Genomic DNA, 18,249 nt, shown 5'->3' with positions numbered 1-18,249 from the left:
GTTGGAGCCGGGCAGTTGCCTGGACGACCTCGGTCTACCCAGCCTTGCCTTGGGTCCACAGGAGGGGCCCCGGACCACCTGGCACATGCTCCCGGCACCCACAGGGGCTGTTGTGCCTCTCAGTCTCAGAAGCAGGAGGCCAGAGCCAGGGTGATGAAGACCACTTCCCAGGGGGGCGGAGGCCCTCTGAGGGCAGCAAACCAGGTCCCCAGGGTGCTCGGGCGCCACAAGCCAGGCATGGGAGGAGGAGGCACGGTGCCGAAAGGGAAATCGCAGCCTCTACGCTGAAACGCAGCCGCTGAGCTTCCCGGCGGCCAGGGCTAAGAGGGAAACATTTCTAACGGGGTTCCCTTTGATCCCCACAAAAATGTGGAATGCCTTTTCTTTCTAGAATCTTTTTTTGTAAAAAAATTTCAAAGTATTGATTTCAGAAAAAGGGAGGGAGAGATAGGAAACATCAGCGAGGAGAGACAGACATCCGTCGGCTGGCCTGGCATGTGCCCTGAATGGGGATTGAACCCTGACCTCCTGGTTCATAGGTCGACGCTCAACCAGAGCCACGCCAGCCGGGCTAGAACCTCACACACACGTTAGTTGGAGGCTTGCAGGATGAAGGGGCAAAGGAGATGGACATTGTGGATGGAAGTTTGGTAACCTCTTTCCCCGAGAAAAGGGACCTTGCAAAGCCAAGCCAGCTGTGTACACGGAGAGCTGATGGGTCCCCAACCCTGCACTGTGCCCCTGAAGCTCGGCTGGAGGGACCACGCGTCTGCAGAGGCCTCCACTGGACGCCAGGGCACAGCTCAGACTCCTGGCAGGGGACAGACAGGCCGCGGTAACGACGGAGTAACGCGGCCGCCTTGATGCGCTTGCTATTTCACACAAATGAGTGTCCGCTGGGAGCGCATAAGCAGGTGTGGAGACGAATGGAATTTCTCCAGTGAGCGCTCACAACAGGGCTTTTCCAGGAGACGGTGACTCCCAGGAGGACGGGGACCAGTGTCAGAGCCCATGGAAACAACTGCCAAACAACCTGCATAAAGGGGAGCTCTGCTATCTGGGTGCCGGGGGGGCCTGGGCTGAGCCTCCCCTCATTCACAGGAGGGGCAGACCCCAAGCCCTGCCTGGAGGGGTGACCATCGACGTTGGCCCGTGACTGTGTCCCCCACGACAGGCCCCAGAGCCCAAAGAAAGCAAGAACGTTCTCAATTCATTTATTAACTTAGAAACGGAGAGAGGTCCCGCCAGGGAGAGCACCTGAGGTCCTTTGTGCTGAGACGCGTGCTGAGCTCAGCTCAGCGGCTGACAGGGCAGGGCCCTGCAGACCAGGGCAGGCTGCTTCCCACCCAGGCCCCCCCGCGGCCAGGGCTCCCCAGCAGAGCCATCTCCTGGGGTAGGGCCCCGTGGCTGCGGGGGCCCGAGAGGAAGCAGTGGAGTCTGAAGACGGGAGGTGCACCTTCTGCTCTCAGACGTTCCCAAGTGGCAGCTGGGGCGCATCAGTGAGTGAACCCCACTTCAAGGTCCAAGTCCCCAAGAGAAGCCCAAAGGCTAGTGCCTGCATGGAGGGACTGGGAAGGGCGGGCTGGGGTGGGATACACTGAGGAGGGACCAGCACTTGGAAGGTGAAAAACAACGAACAGATGTCTGGCAGTTCTCTTGGGACGGAGCATGCTTAGTGAGCCCGGGGGCGGGGGGGGGGGGGGGGGAGGCAGATGGGTCGGATCCAGTTACCAGCTGGAAGGCCAGGATGCCAGGGGCCAGCGGGGTCGGGAGCAGTGACCTCGTGGCTGACCTCCGCACTGAGATGCGTCCAGCACTGGGGGACCCCTGGAGTCCCTCTGGGTACCCATCAGGAGTCGGGGCATTGCTGGTGCTTATGATGTACTCTGAGGAGAGGGGGCACCCCTGTCCAGCGGCATGTGGTACCCAAGGTCCTGCTGTGTTATGGGCCATGGCCAGCCTGACCGGGAGGGAGGTGGCAGGGTCACAAGGACAAGCCCAGCTCTGGGGAGGGGCCAGGAGATTTCGTCTTTAACGCAGCTGCCCGGGGGTCATCGCCAGGGAAGCCTCGTGGAGGTCACTGAGGTCGCCCCACAGGTTTCTGCCCTTATACAACGTGTCCTCGGTTCTCTCCTCAGTAGCTCCTGCCCTCAGTCCTGCTGGGCCGTCTCCCCGAGACCTGGGATGCCCTCTGTGGGTGACACCCAGCAGGGACAAGGACATGAGTCACAGGCTGCGGGCGACGCTGCCCCCCATTCATGGCTCTTCCGTGCCTGGCCCCTGGCCCCGTCCAGGACTTGCGGAAACAGGTGACCTCAAAGTCCTGCAAATGCGTCCTCCCGGAGTCAGAGGGAGCCCGGGTGTGCGCACGCCGCTCTGGGAGATCCTCTCCCCCAAACCACTGCAGAGCGGGAAAAGCCTCAGGCAGACACCCCGGCGCTGGAGACGGCGTCTCTTCTCTCGTCTAAAACTCGGAGCGCTGGCCGGGGCGGCTGAGCTTCCCGCTGTGGCAGACAGACGCGGGGCCCCTGTGACGGCTGCAGCCGTGATGTGGGGAGACACGCAGAGCCTGCGGAGCAACAGAGACGAGGCGTGGGAATGGCGCCCACGCGGACACATGCCCGAGGAGGCCTCACACTGACTCCGAGAGGGAAAAGGGAAGCAAACCTGCATCTCCACCCACTCAGCAGGTAGGAGGCGGGCAGTCCCAGGCGCCTGCCCCCAAAGCCCTGGCACCCCCACTGCTTCCAGGGGTGCCCAGCTCCAACCCCGGCATCTGCCCGCTCTTGCTCACAGGACCCGGGTTGGGTCTCCCCTCGGCTGCACACTAGAGGCCCTGGCTCACGTGGCCTGGGGTGTGGCCTTTTGGGCGGCCGAGAATGGGGCCTTGTCCAAACAGAGGTCTGGCCTTTGCCCCTGGGTCTGGATGGGAGGTGACCTGTGTCACGCCTGAGAGCAGCGTGTTGGCTGAGGGTGGGAGTGGGGCCATCATGTGACTTAGGGTGGGGGCTCTGGGTCCTGCTGTACCAGCTGACCTGGGACCTCGTAATCACGCGGGCAACCCAGTGATCCTGCCTAAGTGCTGGGCGTGAGTGACGTCCCTGGCTGGCAGGGTTCTCTGCGCATCGTCCCTCTCTGAGGCCGGGACAGTCACACAGTCCTGACTCCACAGGGAGAGGACGCTGTGCGCTCTGACCACCCTGCCCCCGCGCCCCTCTGGCCATGGCTGATCTTAATCTCTCTCCTTTCCCTGTAATAAGACATGACCCTGAACATACAGCCTCAGTGCATTCTGGGAAGCCCCTAGCCTGCAGCTGGTGTCGGAAGCGAGGACACTGTCGCTTGGCGAGTGTGCCCTCGGACTTGGCAGATCGGCCTGGATTCAGTGCAGAATTGTCGGAAGAGCCTGGTGGTTCTGATAGGCAGCCATGTCTGGGAACCACCCCCCAGCCTAAGGCTGTACCCCACTCGGCAGAGGGGTCACCTGCTTCGCTCGAGGTCAGCTGCAAGGAAGGCGCAGAGCCAGGCGTTGGCTCTGAAAAAGGGTCCCAGAACCACCCCCCCGCCCCCCGTCGCCCCTCCCAGAGTGGGACAGGCCGTGCCAGGGCCTCACCTGGCCTGCAGGGGCCCCTCAGGCAGGCAGGTGCTTCCAGGTGCTGACGAAGGCCGTGGGGATGAGCGAGTAGGGCACGGTGGTGATGCAGCTCCACGTGTCCGCCGTGGGGTCGTAGCAGTCCAGGGTCTTACACCGCTGGGTCCCGAAGTAGCCGCCCACCACGTAGAGCTTGTTGCCCGAGGCCAGGGCGTGGCAGGACATGCGCTTGGCGGTCATGTCCCCGATCCGCGTCCACTGATTGGTCTCGCAGTCGAAGCGGTAGGCGGAGGCGGCCGTGAACTCGGTGTCGCCGCCCATGATGAAGATCTGGCTGCCCAGCACGGCCGCCGCCGTGTACCGCCAGGGCTGGGGGCACTCCGCCTTGATCGTCCACCGGTTCTCGGCGGGGTCGTAGCACTGGACTTTGGACACCATGTCCCGGTGGATGCTGGTCCCCCCAAACACGAAGAGCTTCAGCTTGGCGCTCACCACCGCCGCGTTGCTCACGCCGTCCCTCAGCGGGGCCACCATGCTCCACTTGTTAGCCCCGGGGTCGTACCTCTCCACCTGCTTCAGGGAGACGGACGGGGAGGCGGGGAAGACGCCCGCCAGGGACGTGTGTCCGCCCACCACGTAGAGGCAGTTCTCCAGCTCGGCCGAGCCGTGGCCGAAGCGGGCGATCAGCATGGGGGCCGCCTTGGACCACTCTTCGTGGACGGTGTCGTACACCCACACGTCCTTGGACACCCCGTTCTCGGAGCCCCTGCCCCCCGTCACGTAGACCTTGCAGCCGATGGCCGAGGCGCTGAACTCCTTCCGGGGGCTGGGTAGGTCGGCCTTGGGGATGATCTCCTTGGCCTTGTGGTCCACCTGGTAGACCTTGTCGCACATGAAGGTCTGGCCGCCCAGGATGAGCAGCGTGTGGCCCGCCTTGCGCGGCCGGGCGCAGGGGCTGGTCACCACGCCGTCGTTCTGCAGGATCCTGGCCTTGCAGCGCAGCGCCTCGTCGAACATGCCCTCCGTGTGCTCGCCCGCCAGGAGCGGGGCCTCGCGGGCCACGGCCTCCCTCAGGCAGTCGGAGGGCAGCAGGGCCAGCCGCACGCCCCGGAGCAGCTCGGGCAGGTGGGCGCGGCGCCCCTCGAGGTCATGCCGCACCCACTGCAGGACGGCCTCGAGCACCGCCCGCTCGTCCTCCGCCTCCAGCTCGTCGCTGGAGATGAGGTCCAGCAGCTTGTCCTTGGAGAGGCTGTTGAAGTCCTCGCTCTGCCGCACCGTCTCGAAGTGCGCCAGGCACATGCGCCAGGCGAGCTCGTGCAGCCGGCGGCACTGGTGGGCGTCCGACAGCAGCATCATGCCCAGGCAGTTGGAGGGGAAGAGGTTCTTCTCCAGGAACTCGGCGGCCGCGTCCCGCACGTCGTGGAACTGCAGCATGTCGCCCGCCTCCAGCAGCGACTCGGCGTTCTCCTCGTTGAGGACGATGCGCGACGAGTAGGCGAAGTCCAGCAGCAGCTCCAGCACCTCGGGGTGCAGGTTGTCCTGGAAGTTGACCGTGTCGTCCCGGCTCTCCCGCAGCCCGTGGCTGAACATGGCCTCGAAGTAGCGGCTGGAGGCGGCCAGCACGGCGCGGTGGCAGGGGAAGGCGCGGTCGCCGGCCCAGAGCGTGACGTCGGTGAACATGCGGTGCTTGCGCAGCGTGTTGAGGTGGGCCAGCACGCAGTCGGGGTGCGACGCCTTGTGGAAGAGCGTGATGTTCATGGAGCCTGTGCTGCTCCGCGACTTGCGGGTCTCGTGGACGCTGACCGACATGCTGAGCCCACCTGCGGGGACAGGGGCACAGGTGAGAGCGGCCTTTCTTGTTTTATTTTAATATATTTTACTGATTTCTTACAGAGAGGAAGGGAGAGGGATAGAGAGCTACAAACATCGATGAGAGGGAAACATCGATCAGCTGCCTCCTGCACACCCCCTACTGGGGATGTGCCTGCAACCAAGGTACATGCCCTTGACCGGAATCAAACCTGGGACCCTTCGGTCCGCAGGCCGACGCTCTATCCACTGAGCCAAACCGGTTAGGGCTGCATTCTTTTCTTTTATTGACTTCAGAGAGGAAGGGAGAGGGAGTGAGAGATAGAATCATCAACAATGAGAATCACTGATCGGCTGCCTCCTGCGCACCCCCTATGGGGATCGAACCCACAACTCAGGCTTGTGCCCTTGATCGGAATTGAACCCAGGACCCTTCAGTCCACAGGCTGACACTCTATCCACTGAGCCACACCAGCTAGGGCAAGAGGGGCCATTCTTGACGCAGCGAATTGGGGGTGGAAGCACAGACCCTGACTCCCCTGTGGCCTGGCCCACCCCCACCCCTCCTCTCTGCTCAGCTCTGTCCCTCATGTCAACTGACTCCATCTCGAGGGCCACATGGTGGCATGGGGTGGCTTCACCGGCCCTTAGAAAACTGGTTTTGCTCTCCCAAGTTTGGATCCACTCTGGAGCCAAAGGTCTCTGGCCTGGTTATGAGCCACCCCCGGGAGGGTCCAAGCTGTGCCTCCCGTGGCTACAAAAAAACGAGCAAATAGCCCTGGCCAGTGTGGCTCGGTGGATAGAGCGTCAGCCCGAGGATTGAAGGGTCCCGGATTCAATTCCCGTCAAGGACACCTACCTCGGTTGCAGGCTGGATGCCCGGCCCCAGAGGCCAGGGGCAGGCCAACAAGAGTCCCAAGGTCCCCCCGAGATCCGCCTCTGCCTGCCTCTACCTGTTAGGCTCAGTCACTCAAGTCACACGAGGCTGGTTCTCAGTCACCAGGTAGGAGCAAGGAGGTGTTCACCCTCGGTGCCGGCGCTGGGTCTGAGGCCACTCGGCAAACGTCGCTGGTAAACCAAGTCCAGCTGCCACCCTCTGGGTGCCCAAACAACTCTGCGGTGGGGTGGGGCTGTCAGAGTGAGGTCAGCAGTTTATCAGCCCCAGACAGACCACAGCGACGCGCAACGCTGTGTGCCAGCTCTGCCCAGAGGAGCCCGAGCCAGCCGGGTGGGGTGCGGGAGCAGGGAGGACGGGTCTCATGGATCCCCCGAGAGGGTGAGGTGCCAGCCAGGCTTGGGGAAGGCGGGACGAGCGGCCACCGCCCCACAGCCACACAACCCAGTCTGCCCTGGATTCTGCCCAGACCTCAGCTGGGCGGAGTCACCAGGAGGGGGGGGCGGGTGGGGCCGCTGGGAGCCCAGAAGGTGGGGCTAGCGTATCTCCCATGCCGGGGAGGGTGCCAGTCAGATTCACAGGAAAGTGAGGGGAATGGCCCCCACCCCAAAACCACACAGCTCAGTCACTGATACCTCCCCAAGTCTGGCCCAGATGGCTGACTCCTCGGCAGGGCAAGCAACACAGGTGGCGCAAGAGGGAGTCCAGAGGTGGGGCTCGTGCGGGAAAGGGACTCCGCTCCGGGGCCCTGGCAGCTGTCCCTTCAGTTTCCTCCCAGAGCCACAAACCCCAAACTCTCCTCACAGGAGGAGCCCAGGGCGATAGGCTGCGAACAGGACTTTTTAAAAAATATATATTTTTATTGATTTCAGAGAGAGGATGGGAGTGGGAGAGAGAGAAACACCAATGACGAGAATCATGGATTGGCTGCCTCCTGCACGCCCCACAATGGGGATTAAGCCTGCAAGCTGGGTATGTGCCCTGACCCAGAAGTGAACTGTGACCTCCTTGGTTCATAGGTTGATGCTCAACCACTGAGCACACAGGCTGGGATTCACTGGCAATGGTTTACAGGGTATGATCCCCAAGCCTGGCCCTGGACCCGTGTCATGGAAACCAGAGGCTGCCCGGGCCAGGCCTGGCCCACAGGATGCTGAGTTGCCCAATCTGAATTCCGGACCCTGCAACACCTTTCCCCGAATGGGGCTGTGATTGCTAAATCCTCACTCTGGCTCTGTCACTCAGTCATCAGACACTTTGCAAAATGTGGCCTTTCACCCAGTGACTCCATCCACCCTGTCACGAGGGGGCCTCTGGTCTGTGCGCCACCCGGGGGGGAGGGGGAGAGTGTGGACGACTCCCAGTGGATATGAGCGTCGTCCTGGCTTCGATGGGTTTCAGGCACAGCATGTAATTGCATGGCACTGCCATGCCCCAGAGTGGCAGCTGCCATCCTATGTAGAGGCCCTGAAGGACCTCAGGCAGCACCTCCGCTCCCCACACCATCCTCACCCTGCAGGGACGGGCTGGGCCACCGAATAACAATGTTTCCAGCCCACCGCTCACCAGCCTTGGAAGTTAACTGATTGCACAAGGAAACAAGGTAGCGAAGGGACAAGACCTGCAAAAACACTCCCCATGCTTTACCAAGAGCAGCTACTAGAAGTGAATGGCCCAAGGTCTGAGAGGAAAAGGCACCAGAGGGGGTCACAGCAGCTTCCAGGGTCGCCTGACCCCGTCCGGCTGCAGCACTGACCCCTCCCGGCCTGCCTCCCCCAGCCAGGAGTCAGCGGTCCTCATAATGAGGCTGTCAACTCATCGCTCTTCACCAGAGGCAGAGGGAGTGGGACAGGCCGAGGCCCCCTGGTAAGTTGGTAACGTGGTTCCGGGTCACTCACTCACCCTGAGTTTCCCAAACAGCCCCCACGTGGCCAGGTGCCAGCATGGAAGACGGTGATGGGCAGAGACCAGGCTCCTGCTCCACGGGGCGGGGCTCGGGGTGGCCGGCATATGAGGAAACAACCAGTGAACAGGGCATTTTCACTTCCTGGAAGTCTGACGAAAATTAAACCGCACCGAGCCACGGAGTGTGGCAAGAAGCAGTGGGCTCAGGTAGGCCCCTGGGAAGAGGGGATGCGAACTGAAAATGGAGCCAGGATGACGATGGGTGTAAGGAAGGTTCCAGATGGAGGGCCAGCAAGTGCAAAGGCTGGGTGGGAGCGAGGGGGGCCCTTCAGGGAAGAGGAAGGCCAGGGAGACGGGGCACAGGCGGGGTGCGGTCGCAGGCCAGTGGGGGGGCTGAAGATGGACAAACCCTGTGACTGCCCGCACTGAGAGGTGGGTCCGTGTCCCTGAGCGGGTGCTGGGACTGAGCAGGCAGGGCCCAGGCCTTCGGATCGGCAGCCTCCGTTCCTCTCCTGATGCTTCTCTCCAGGGGAAGCCAGCCCTCCAGGCGTGTGACGCCGGCAGCCATACTGTGAGGAGGCTCAAGTCGCCCTGTGGATGTTCCAGACATCGGAGTGGAGAACTCACCGTGGACGTTCCGGCCGCTGCAGACGGATCCCTAGCCAGCAGTCAGAACTGGGGTCCTCCAGACACATGGCCCCAGAGATGACCAGGGTCACACATCACGCATCCAAAAACCCGGGACAAGTCCTGATGGAGGACCTGCAGGCTGTGCTGAGGGCTAAGAAAGCAAAGCCAACAGGCCATGCGTGATCTTAACTGCCGGGCTGTGCAACACGCATGCACAACACGAACGCAAGCATGCCAACAGGACGGTGAGAGGCCCGGAGGGGGAGGCAGCCAGCATTCGGAGGCCGATACCGCCCCAGCCGCGCTGACAGGACTGTGACAAAGCCGCCAGAAGGAAAGGTCAAAGGTCCTCAGTGGCAGAAAGGTCCAAGTTCCTCGATGCCAGTGGTTAGGCACGGCGCCCCCCCCCCCCGAAGACAGCTCAGCCATTGCTGTGTGACCTGGGGAAAGGTGACACACCTCTCTCCGTCTGCTTTTCATCTTTTCCAGCCATAAAGGGGTGATGGTAGCAGCCACTATTTGTGAGAATTAAACGAACAGGAAGCGGTGAGCTTTCAGAACAGCCTGGGCCTCGCCTGCCTACCCGCCCGCCCGCTGCTTTAGTCCTGCTGCTGTCCTCCAATGTAAGGAAGAACCCAGCCGTCATCCCCACCCCTGCCCCAGCCCTCGCCGCCACCTGGAATAAGGCGGATTTTCACTGTGTGGCCGATTTTAAGTGGTTTGATCTATTCATGACTGGATAGTATTTTAACGGTCAGGAAAAACACTAGTTTTTTTTTCTGTCCAGCCGGCTGGATCTGGGTCACGCCTAGCACTGTAATGACAAGGGCTTAGGCACCAGTCACATATCACACACATGCAAGGCTGCCTGGGGCAACAGCCATCCCGGGCTGGGACTGTGGGCAGACACACAAGTGCCGCGCTGGCTCACATGCCCGCCCCGCCCCCGTGTCTGCGCGGACCTCAGGGAGCCCTCGGGGTGCAGGCGTATCCATCCTTCCAATGTTCAAGTGGAAACCAAACGAAGCAGCCTATTAAGCACACAAATCTAATGGTTAATTGAAAGGAAAATTGGTCTGACCGCTGTAACTGAATCAGGGCCACAGATCATTCCAGATACGAGGCAACTTCCAGGACAATGGGCCCTTTCTCTGGCTGTTCCTGCCTCCCAATGGCCCCCTTCACAAAAAAATGTACCGATAGTCAAAAAGGACACGTGCCCTGGTCTTCATTTAAAATGCAATGGGTTAGAACTGTTCATGTTTGTTGTGGATTGATTTTGATTTTGTTTTCCAGCTTGTGTGTGTGTGTGAGAGAGAGAGAGAGAGAGAGAGAGAGAGAGAGAGAGAGAGAGAGGTTTCAAGGCTGCAGGACTGTCCCGAGAATTATATAACGCATGCCTCTGCTTTCATGGGGTTAGTCTGCTGGTTGCCACCTGGCCGCACCCCAGCCCTGGGCCTCACCCCTCCCTTGCATCCTTGCCTCACCTCAACCCCATCTCTCCTGCAGGGGATGGGCCGGCCTGGAGCACAGCCAGGCTCAGGGCAGGGTGAGGATGTTGCTTCATAGGCCACTTGGCAATCAATGCCATTCCCCTTCAGGCAGTCCCAGGGTGTCCCTGTATCACCTCCCAGGAAGGGAAGAAGGGGTGGGCGGCCAGCCTGCCTCTGAGCTCACCCCCAGGGCAGAACCCCCACACCGCCACACCCTGAGCACATTGCGAGACAACCTGGTTCCCGCCTGCTCTCTCAAATGCGCCACACACACCGAGTCCCAGGTGGGGAGTCCTGACGTGATCTGCCTGCAGCCAACGCCTGGGAGGGGAAGGGAGGTCCCAGCGGACCCAGAGGGGCGGGTCAACGCTTCCGCGCCCCGTCCACGTGTTCCAGCCTTCTTACTTAATGCACCTGCATGTTAAGCGCACTTGACTAAAGGCAGCCACTTTAGCTTCCATGATTGATGGCCAGCCCAGCCCCAGGCTGGGGCAGCCTCCGGTGGCTGGGGAGCCGGAGGTAGCCCTGCAAGGTGATAGATGGTGCGGACACATCGGGACAGGAGGTAAGGGGTCAAGGTCTGTGAAACCCCAGTGAAGGATGTAGCAACACTTGTTGCAAAGAATCGGTAAGGGATTGCGGTCGGGAAGGGAGCCAAATCAGAACACGTCTACCATGGACTTAGTGTGCAACGCATCCCACGCGGAAGATTTATCCTCAGTCCTCCCAGCCCGGCCTGAGGAGGTTTTGGCTGTTTCAGTCAGGGTGGGCTAGGTTACGCTGCAGCAACAAACACCCCCAAATCTCGGTGGCTTTAGAGGACAGAGATGGATTTCTTGCTCATACTACATGCATCGTAGTTCCAGTGGGATGTGCCTGTGTGTGTGTGGGGGGGGGGCACCTGTCTCATCACTGTCGCTCCCGGGGACCCAGGTGACAGAGCAGCCACCAGCCAAAGAGAAAAGAGAGAGAGCACCGTGGGAAGTGTGGGTGGCACAGACAATTCAGTGCGAGGCCTGGAAGGACACTCATTGCTCCTGCTCCCATCTAATTGGCCAACACCCGTCACATGACTTCACCCACTCCCCAGGGGACCAGGAGTACAACCCTGTCCCGTTTCTGTCACTTGCAGACAAGGGGAAATAACCACCCACTGGTGGATGGCAATGACAGTACTATCACAACAGATTGTCCTTCCGAGGACTCACTATGGACGAGGCACTGTTCTGAGTGCCTTCTCTGCTAATCCGGCCACAGCCTCCGGTCCGATGACCATCTGCACTTTCCAGGTTGGGACCCTGGGCCGGGAGATGCGGGCAATCTGCTGCCACCGCTGCACTGTGCGAGCCCAACATCACCGCGGGGGGAGGGGTGGCCTTCGGACCAGAGTCTCACAAGCCCCAAGACTTGCTAGAAAGACAGCCTCTGTCTCTTGGAACCTCGCTCCTGCCCAGACACATCCGGCCTGGTCCGCTGCCAGCCTGGCAGGCAGCTCCTCCGAACAGGAGCAAAGCTGCTCTGTCTTAACGAGGAAAGGAATTCCATTCAGCCGCACTGATGGGTGGTCAGCTTCTCCGTGGGGACCCGCCAGGAGCAGGTAGAGAATGACAGGCTTTGCGTTTCCATCCTCTGCCAGCATCCTGCTCTGCCAATCACGGAATCTTCCTGGCAGACAGAGGTGGGTGGGGAGTGACACCACAGCCGGCCAGGCCAATGTGCCTCAGCTCTGGCTGCAGCAGACATTCTCCCAGAACCTGCTCAGCGCCCACCTCCTTGTGGGAGGAGCCATCCAACTGGTCTTGCAGGGAAGTCTCTGGGGCTCCCTTCAATCCCTCTTGCTCTTGGGAGCTCTTTGTCCATCTCTCTTCTCAGAGGTGGCCCTGGGCTCCATGCCCCGGAGAAACCATACAGGCTAGGTCCCATCTGTTCTGGGGGGCATAACGGGGCTCCCCTAACTGCTCCCACATCGCTGCCCAGCTCGCCTCACACGACCAGCCCCAGCACCCCTGGGAAGTGAGTTACCCACAAGCCACCCGCCTTTACGCCCAGCTTGGTGCTGCCTGGACCCAGTCCTCTGGCTTCACCAGCCCCTCGCCTACGGGCACACCCGCTGCCGCAGGCCCTTCCCATGTATCTGAGCAGAAGCGATTTACTCACCAAGAAAGGAAAAGAAACTGGGAGCTGAGCCCGCTGCACCCCTCTCGTTCTGCAGGTGGGGGAATAGGGCCCAGAGAGGGACGGTGACTTGTCCAAAGCCCCACAGCACAGCAGAGGCAGCCCTGGACTAGAACTGCAGGCTCCTGACTTCTGAGTCAGCCCCTGCGCACTGTCAGCTGTTCCTCAAGCGTTTCCTGCCCACAGGGTTAAGCCAATAATCCAAGCCTCATAAAACTATGAAACAGCACGGTTGCAAAGACTTCTGAGATTTTACCGCGACACATTTGCCGTCAAGAGAAGCATCCACCCATTCTACGGAAGAGCAAACTGAGGCCGCAAAAGGTAAGGGGACCTATATGAAGTCATACAACCGGGTAGGGGCAGAGAAGGACTCCCAGACCCCCCACTGAGTGCTCTTTCTGCCCACAGGCTCCAGGCGTGACGGTTCCAACTGTGGACTCATGGAGAGGTGGCGCTGGCCCCGGGCCTGTCACATTGAAACAGGTATGGCCCCGGAAGCCTCGCCCACGACCCAGGGGTGCAGGAGAGCGTTGTGGGGAGCAGGGGAAGGCTGGCTGGAAGGGTTTCATATATCTGCAGGAAAGACGGTGACATCTCCCAATGGGACCGGGTTTCTGAGACCACAGAGCGGGCCCTTTTACAGACAGGTCAGTGGGCCACCAACGCCCACCCGTTTTCATCCGAAAGGCACTGACAGGGTGGGAGGAAAGGTTTCGCAGGGAGCAAGGACCGTCTGTTGGCACCAGCACAGCAGTGTGGTGGCTGAGGCCCCAGGAGACACACAGGCACGTGGGAACCCCCGTCCAGCTCCCCGGCCCCTGCCCTTTCCCCTGACCTTGCGCAGAGGAGACTGAACAGAGCCCTTCCATCCCTGAGCCCTCCTCTACCCCCTTCCCCCCACCCCCACAGCACCCGCTCCCAGCTCCTAACAGCTGAGGGACCTGGCGTCAGTCTGGCAAGGTGAACCCCTGAAGGGAAGGTACCGCTTTAGCTACCTTTGGACGAGGATGGGGAGGTGCCGCTCAGGGGCCTGGGGTCCAGGAAAGGGCTGGAACCTGCTGTGGACACGGGGCTGACAGTCCTCACCCGGTGACAGACCCAGATGAATAAGGGGGGAGTCCTGCTGAGATGCTGGGAGTGAAAGCTGGGGATGCGCACCTTCCCCCTGCCCGCTGTCCCGCTGTCCCGCTGTCCCAGCCCAGTGTTTTCTGGCTGGGAAAACGCTTCAACAGCCCTGGCTGAGGCACCTCCATTATGAAATTTCCCACCTTGGATGAAAACCAGCATCTCCATCAGCCAATTGAATTGCTTGTGTCTGGCCACGGCCCGCCCCCTCCCTGGCCAGGCCACACCCACCCTGCAGGCTGGTCCAGAGGGACTAAGGGCTCAGGCCATGCGCTGGTCTTGGGAGCTGGTGGAGTGGGGACCCCCTGAGCAGAAAGGCTGCATGCACCCAGAAGCCATCATCTCCCTGGGGACTCCCAGGAACGCGCTGAGTCCACGGGCCGGCACACCCTCACCTAGCAGCTCCTTGAGGGCAGGGTTCCAACAAACCCTTCCCACAATCAACCAATACTAGTAAACCCCCACCAGCTAAGACTCCCTCTCAAGCCTCACAGTGACAAATGGGGAAAAAAACAGGCCTTTCACTGCAAACCACACGGCCCCAGGCCCAGGCAGCCAGTCTCCCGTTCTTCCTGCTCTCCTCTCTCCACACCCGCTTCCCACAGGTTTCAGGAGCTATTAAGGGGCCCGTGGAGTGTGCAGGTCGCCCACAGCCTCTCTCTGAACCCCACACAGATCCGGCCGCAGCCCGCCCCAGGGTGAAGGTTTCTACCATTGCTCTGTACCTTCCTATTCACGACCTCCCTGGAGTCACTTCCCTGGAGACACACGGAATTACTCCAGACGGACCTGCCGGGCCTGAAAGAAGGCTGACTCCATGGGCCCGCACAGCACAGCGTGGGGACCCAGGACGCCTGCCTGGTCTTACTTAGGACACCAAATCTGCCCCCAAATGGGTGGAGCTTGTGACCTCTCTCTTCCCAGTCCTCAAATGCTGGCCTTCACCAACATCCCCTAAGGAACCCTAACAGCACGCCTGGGCCCATTAAGCATCAGTCCCACCTAAGAATGGGAGACTGACGCTCACGGTCCCCAAGAACCTGAGCCAAGTCAGTCACCGGAGTCTGGCCCACGATAAGAAAAGGGGGTTCCTGCCTCTCCCCCAGGGCCACTGACAACTTCCCACCCTCTGTCCCAGCGCCAGAGTGAACCCTAAAAGCCCCAGACACCTGCCTTCTGTGCGGACTCACCAGGGAGGCTGACTCTCAGGGGGGCCTTCCCCCAGCTAAGGGCAACCCAGCAGCACCCAAGAATAGCCAGACTAGACCTTCAGGGGCCCGGGGCCGCCCCCACCCGAACCCTTTGATCAGTCCCGAATAAAGGTTTTTCTTTGCTCGGAGAGAATGGAAATGAAGTTTGGAGGGGCAGCAGCAGCAGCAGCACAGAAGGGCCTGGGGCCCCTAGGGGCCGAGTCTCCCAAAGGAAAAGCTACTCCAGTAACTATGGGTTGACAAGGAAGAGGGGGGACCGCCCCAAATGTGAGGGGTCCTGCAGTCGAGGCGCACGGGGAGACAGCCGGCTCAAGGAGGAGGCTGGCCCGGGGGCTGCCACCCCGTGGGCAAGGGGGTGCCTCTGCAGCTCCACGGCTCTACAAACAGACAAGGGCGTCCCAGGGGCGGCGGGCACTGCGCTGGTTAAACCCTCTCTCTGCCCCGCTCGGCCTCAGGCAGGCAGCCCCCTGGCCCTCGGGGTCCAGAGTGCGGGGACTTGGCCCGGCCCGGCCCGGCCGCTCGCAGCCTCCTCTTTCCAGGATCGATAGCAATTTTTTAAAAAGAGAGTCCGCGAACTCAATGAATCAACCACTCCCCGGGGGAAAGCGTCGCTAGCTCCCGCGCGCCACATCCATTTGCAAAACAATTCATTCCCTGGCGCAGAGCTCTCAGCAAAGACATCCCCTCGCCCGCCAGCCTGGGGCCGAGTGGGGCAGAGAGAGGGTTTAAGCAGCGCAGTGCCCGCCGCCCCTGGGACCCCCTTGTCTGTTTCCAGGCCCCGCCAGGCGGGAGGGGCGGCTTCGGGGACCGGGTTGCGGGCCCGTCCCCACCCCCACCATTGTCCCCGACTCCCTCCAGACGCCGCGGTGCTGCCCCGGGCGCCTCCGGAACCCGGCCCCGTGGAGGCGCACTCACCCACCCGGGCCTCTCACGAGGACCGCGCAGGACCCGGCGGGGGCGGGGTGGTGACAAGTGCCAACGCCGGCGCCGGGTCACGGCTCCCCCGGCCCGAGGCTGCGCCCGCAGCCCGCTCAGGTACTCACCGCTCGGGGCGCCGCCGCCCGCTCAGCCCCGACCCGTCGCCGCGATCAGAGTTCCCCGGCTGCCCGCGCCTCCGAGCCGCCTCCGCCGCCGCTCGGCTCCCCTCCCCCGGCTCGCTCAGCGCCCCAGCCTCCGCCGCTACGGTGCAGCCCCGGCGCCTCCAACAAACTAGTTTCTCCGGCCTCCCCGCCCCGCCTCCCGGCCCGTAGCGCAGCAGCCAATCAGAGGTGACGCCTCTGTGACGAACGGCGGCTGAACCTGTAATTTGGTCGGTAGGAGGATAAGGGGGTGGGCGCTCCTACCGGTACCATGAGGGGGCGGGGCAGGGAGAGGAAAAGGACTTCGACCAGATTCTTAAAGGGACAGGCGCGGAGGAAGTTTGGAAACAAAATCCAGTGGTGCTCCAGGGTTTTCAGAAGGAGGAAGCTTTACGGTTGGCAGATGCCCCTCCTGCACCGGGCCTATGGGAGCTCCACTTTCAGTTTTTGTGAAAGCGTGGAGGAGATTTTTTTTTTTTTTTTTTTTTTAACTCTGGGCTTGTTTTAGTGTTTGGGATTTTTTTGCAGCCGCTAAACTAAACCCTGCCTGTATCTGGAATATGTATTTCTCAGGGCACTGAAGTGCTCCTACTGAAAACTGGACAACCAATGGGTCCGGGCTGCCTGTCACTACTTGAGCCAATGAAGCCAAGATAGGATTGAATCCTATATGAGCGTTTATTCCAATAATGCAGGCAGCATGGGAGAGCAGCAGGTCATCCACAAACATCTGCTCCTACCGCCACCCGACCCCAATACACCATCTGCTTATGTTGGATAGAACAAAGATTACATGGAGAAGTAGGTTAAAAAAAAAAAAAAAGAAAAGAATGGGCATGCAAAATGGATATTACAGACATGGGGAAGTAGGCAAAAGGAATAAAAATGGGTATAATGGTTACAGCTTACAAGCAGTGTGGGCCGGGGGGGGGCGGGGGAGGGCCCTGCATGGTTTTGGGCAACAAGGTTGTTAACCTAGAGCAAGGTTGACCCCCAGGTCCCTGGGGCAAGGGTGATTCCCAGGTCCCAGGGGCATACAACTCCTGGCCAGGTTAGAATGTGCTTTCTTTAATCAGAACAAAACAATCAGGGTTAACAGAGCATGATTCATATTTCTTATAACTAATAGCTAGTCCCCAATATGCTATTTCTGCCCCTGGCACTACCTGTTTCATTTTTAAGTTCCTTCTGTAAGTAGGCCTTTCTTTAAATATCCATTCATTCATCTATTCATTAATGCATTCCACAAACACGTACGGGACGCCTTGGGATGTGCCAGTCTTGGTGGCATAGAATGGTCTGTAATTTCTCCTTACCTCCCGGGATTTGAATCTCATTCACCACTTCAGGTTGATGTGTATCCTGCAGACACATCTGTAAGGCGTGTTGACCCTGAGAAAGAAGATACGTACCAAGAAGGGCTCCTGGTGGCCAACTGGGCTCAAATTTAAAAGGCGGGAGGGGGGGAGAAAAGAAAAAAAAATAAAAAATAAAAATAATAGCCCTAACTGGTTTGGCTCAGTGGATAGAACGTCGGCCTGCGGACTCAAGGGTCCCAAGTTCGATTCCCCACAAGGGCACATGCCCAGGTTGCGGGCTCCATCCCCAGTGGGGGGCGTGCAGGAGGCAGCCGATCAATGGTTCTCATCATTGATATTTCGGTCTGTCTCTCCCTCTCTCTTTTTCTCTGAAATCAATAAACTAAAAAAAAAAATTATTAAAAGAACACCACGTGGCTCAGTGGTTGAGCGTTGACCTATGAACCAGGAAGTCATGGTTTCGGTTTCCCGTTCGATTCCTGTTTGATTCCGGGTCAGGGAACGTGCCCGGGTTGCAGGCAGGGGGAAAAGTCCTCATCGGATTCTTTTCAGGATTCATGGAGACAAACTCCTACCACAAGTAAGTGCACGATGCGTGTCCTCTCTTTCTCCCTCCTGCTGACAATGGACAAGTGTCAGGGTCGCCGAAGGAGGAACACACGAGGCCAAGCATCGGAAGGGGTTATGAATTTATTAGGTCGTTGAGCCCCACAATGGCGCCAGCACCCCAGATGGGGAGTCAGAACCCTTAAAGGACTCGACATGGCTTTTTCGGCGGGAAACTCTCTGGGCGGGTCCTGAACCTGCGATAGCTTGGAGGGAAAGGATAAATGGTCTTAGCAAGTGGAATGTGGTCTCAGCCACAGGCAGTGTCCGTTGTGAGGTGGCCTAAAGGTCAGTTCCCAGGGGAGGGCGTATGGGTTTGATTATTTGACCAGACCTCACAGAAGATATAGGGCCTTGGTAAAGTATACAAAGTGGTAAGTTCAGCCGTAGCCAGTTTGGCTCAGTGG

The 18,249-nt window shown here is 60.1% G+C and overlaps 1 protein-coding gene across 1 annotated transcript; it reads right to left on the bottom strand.

Annotated features, from left to right (window-relative positions):
- Positions 1 to 1,198: 1,198 nt before the first annotated feature.
- KLHL25 (kelch like family member 25) lies at positions 1,199 to 16,034 on the bottom strand. The gene is made up of 3 exons (XM_080651525.1): positions 15,882 to 16,034; positions 3,614 to 5,412; positions 1,199 to 2,569 (listed from the first exon to the last, which is right to left on the bottom strand). The coding sequence occupies exon 2, from the start codon at positions 5,399 to 5,401 to the stop codon at positions 3,632 to 3,634; it is 1,770 nt and encodes a 589-aa protein (XP_080507651.1). The 5' UTR covers positions 5,402 to 5,412; positions 15,882 to 16,034; the 3' UTR covers positions 1,199 to 2,569; positions 3,614 to 3,631.
- Between the last annotated feature and the right edge of the window lie 2,215 nt (positions 16,035 to 18,249).

The sequence above is a fragment of the Plecotus auritus genome (assembly GCF_963455305.1).
Source record: "Plecotus auritus genome assembly, chromosome: 15".
NCBI classification, from domain to species: Eukaryota; Metazoa; Chordata; class Mammalia; order Chiroptera; family Vespertilionidae; genus Plecotus; species Plecotus auritus.
Note: the sequence above shows the minus strand (reverse complement) of the source record. Positions and strands in the feature narration are given on the sequence as shown.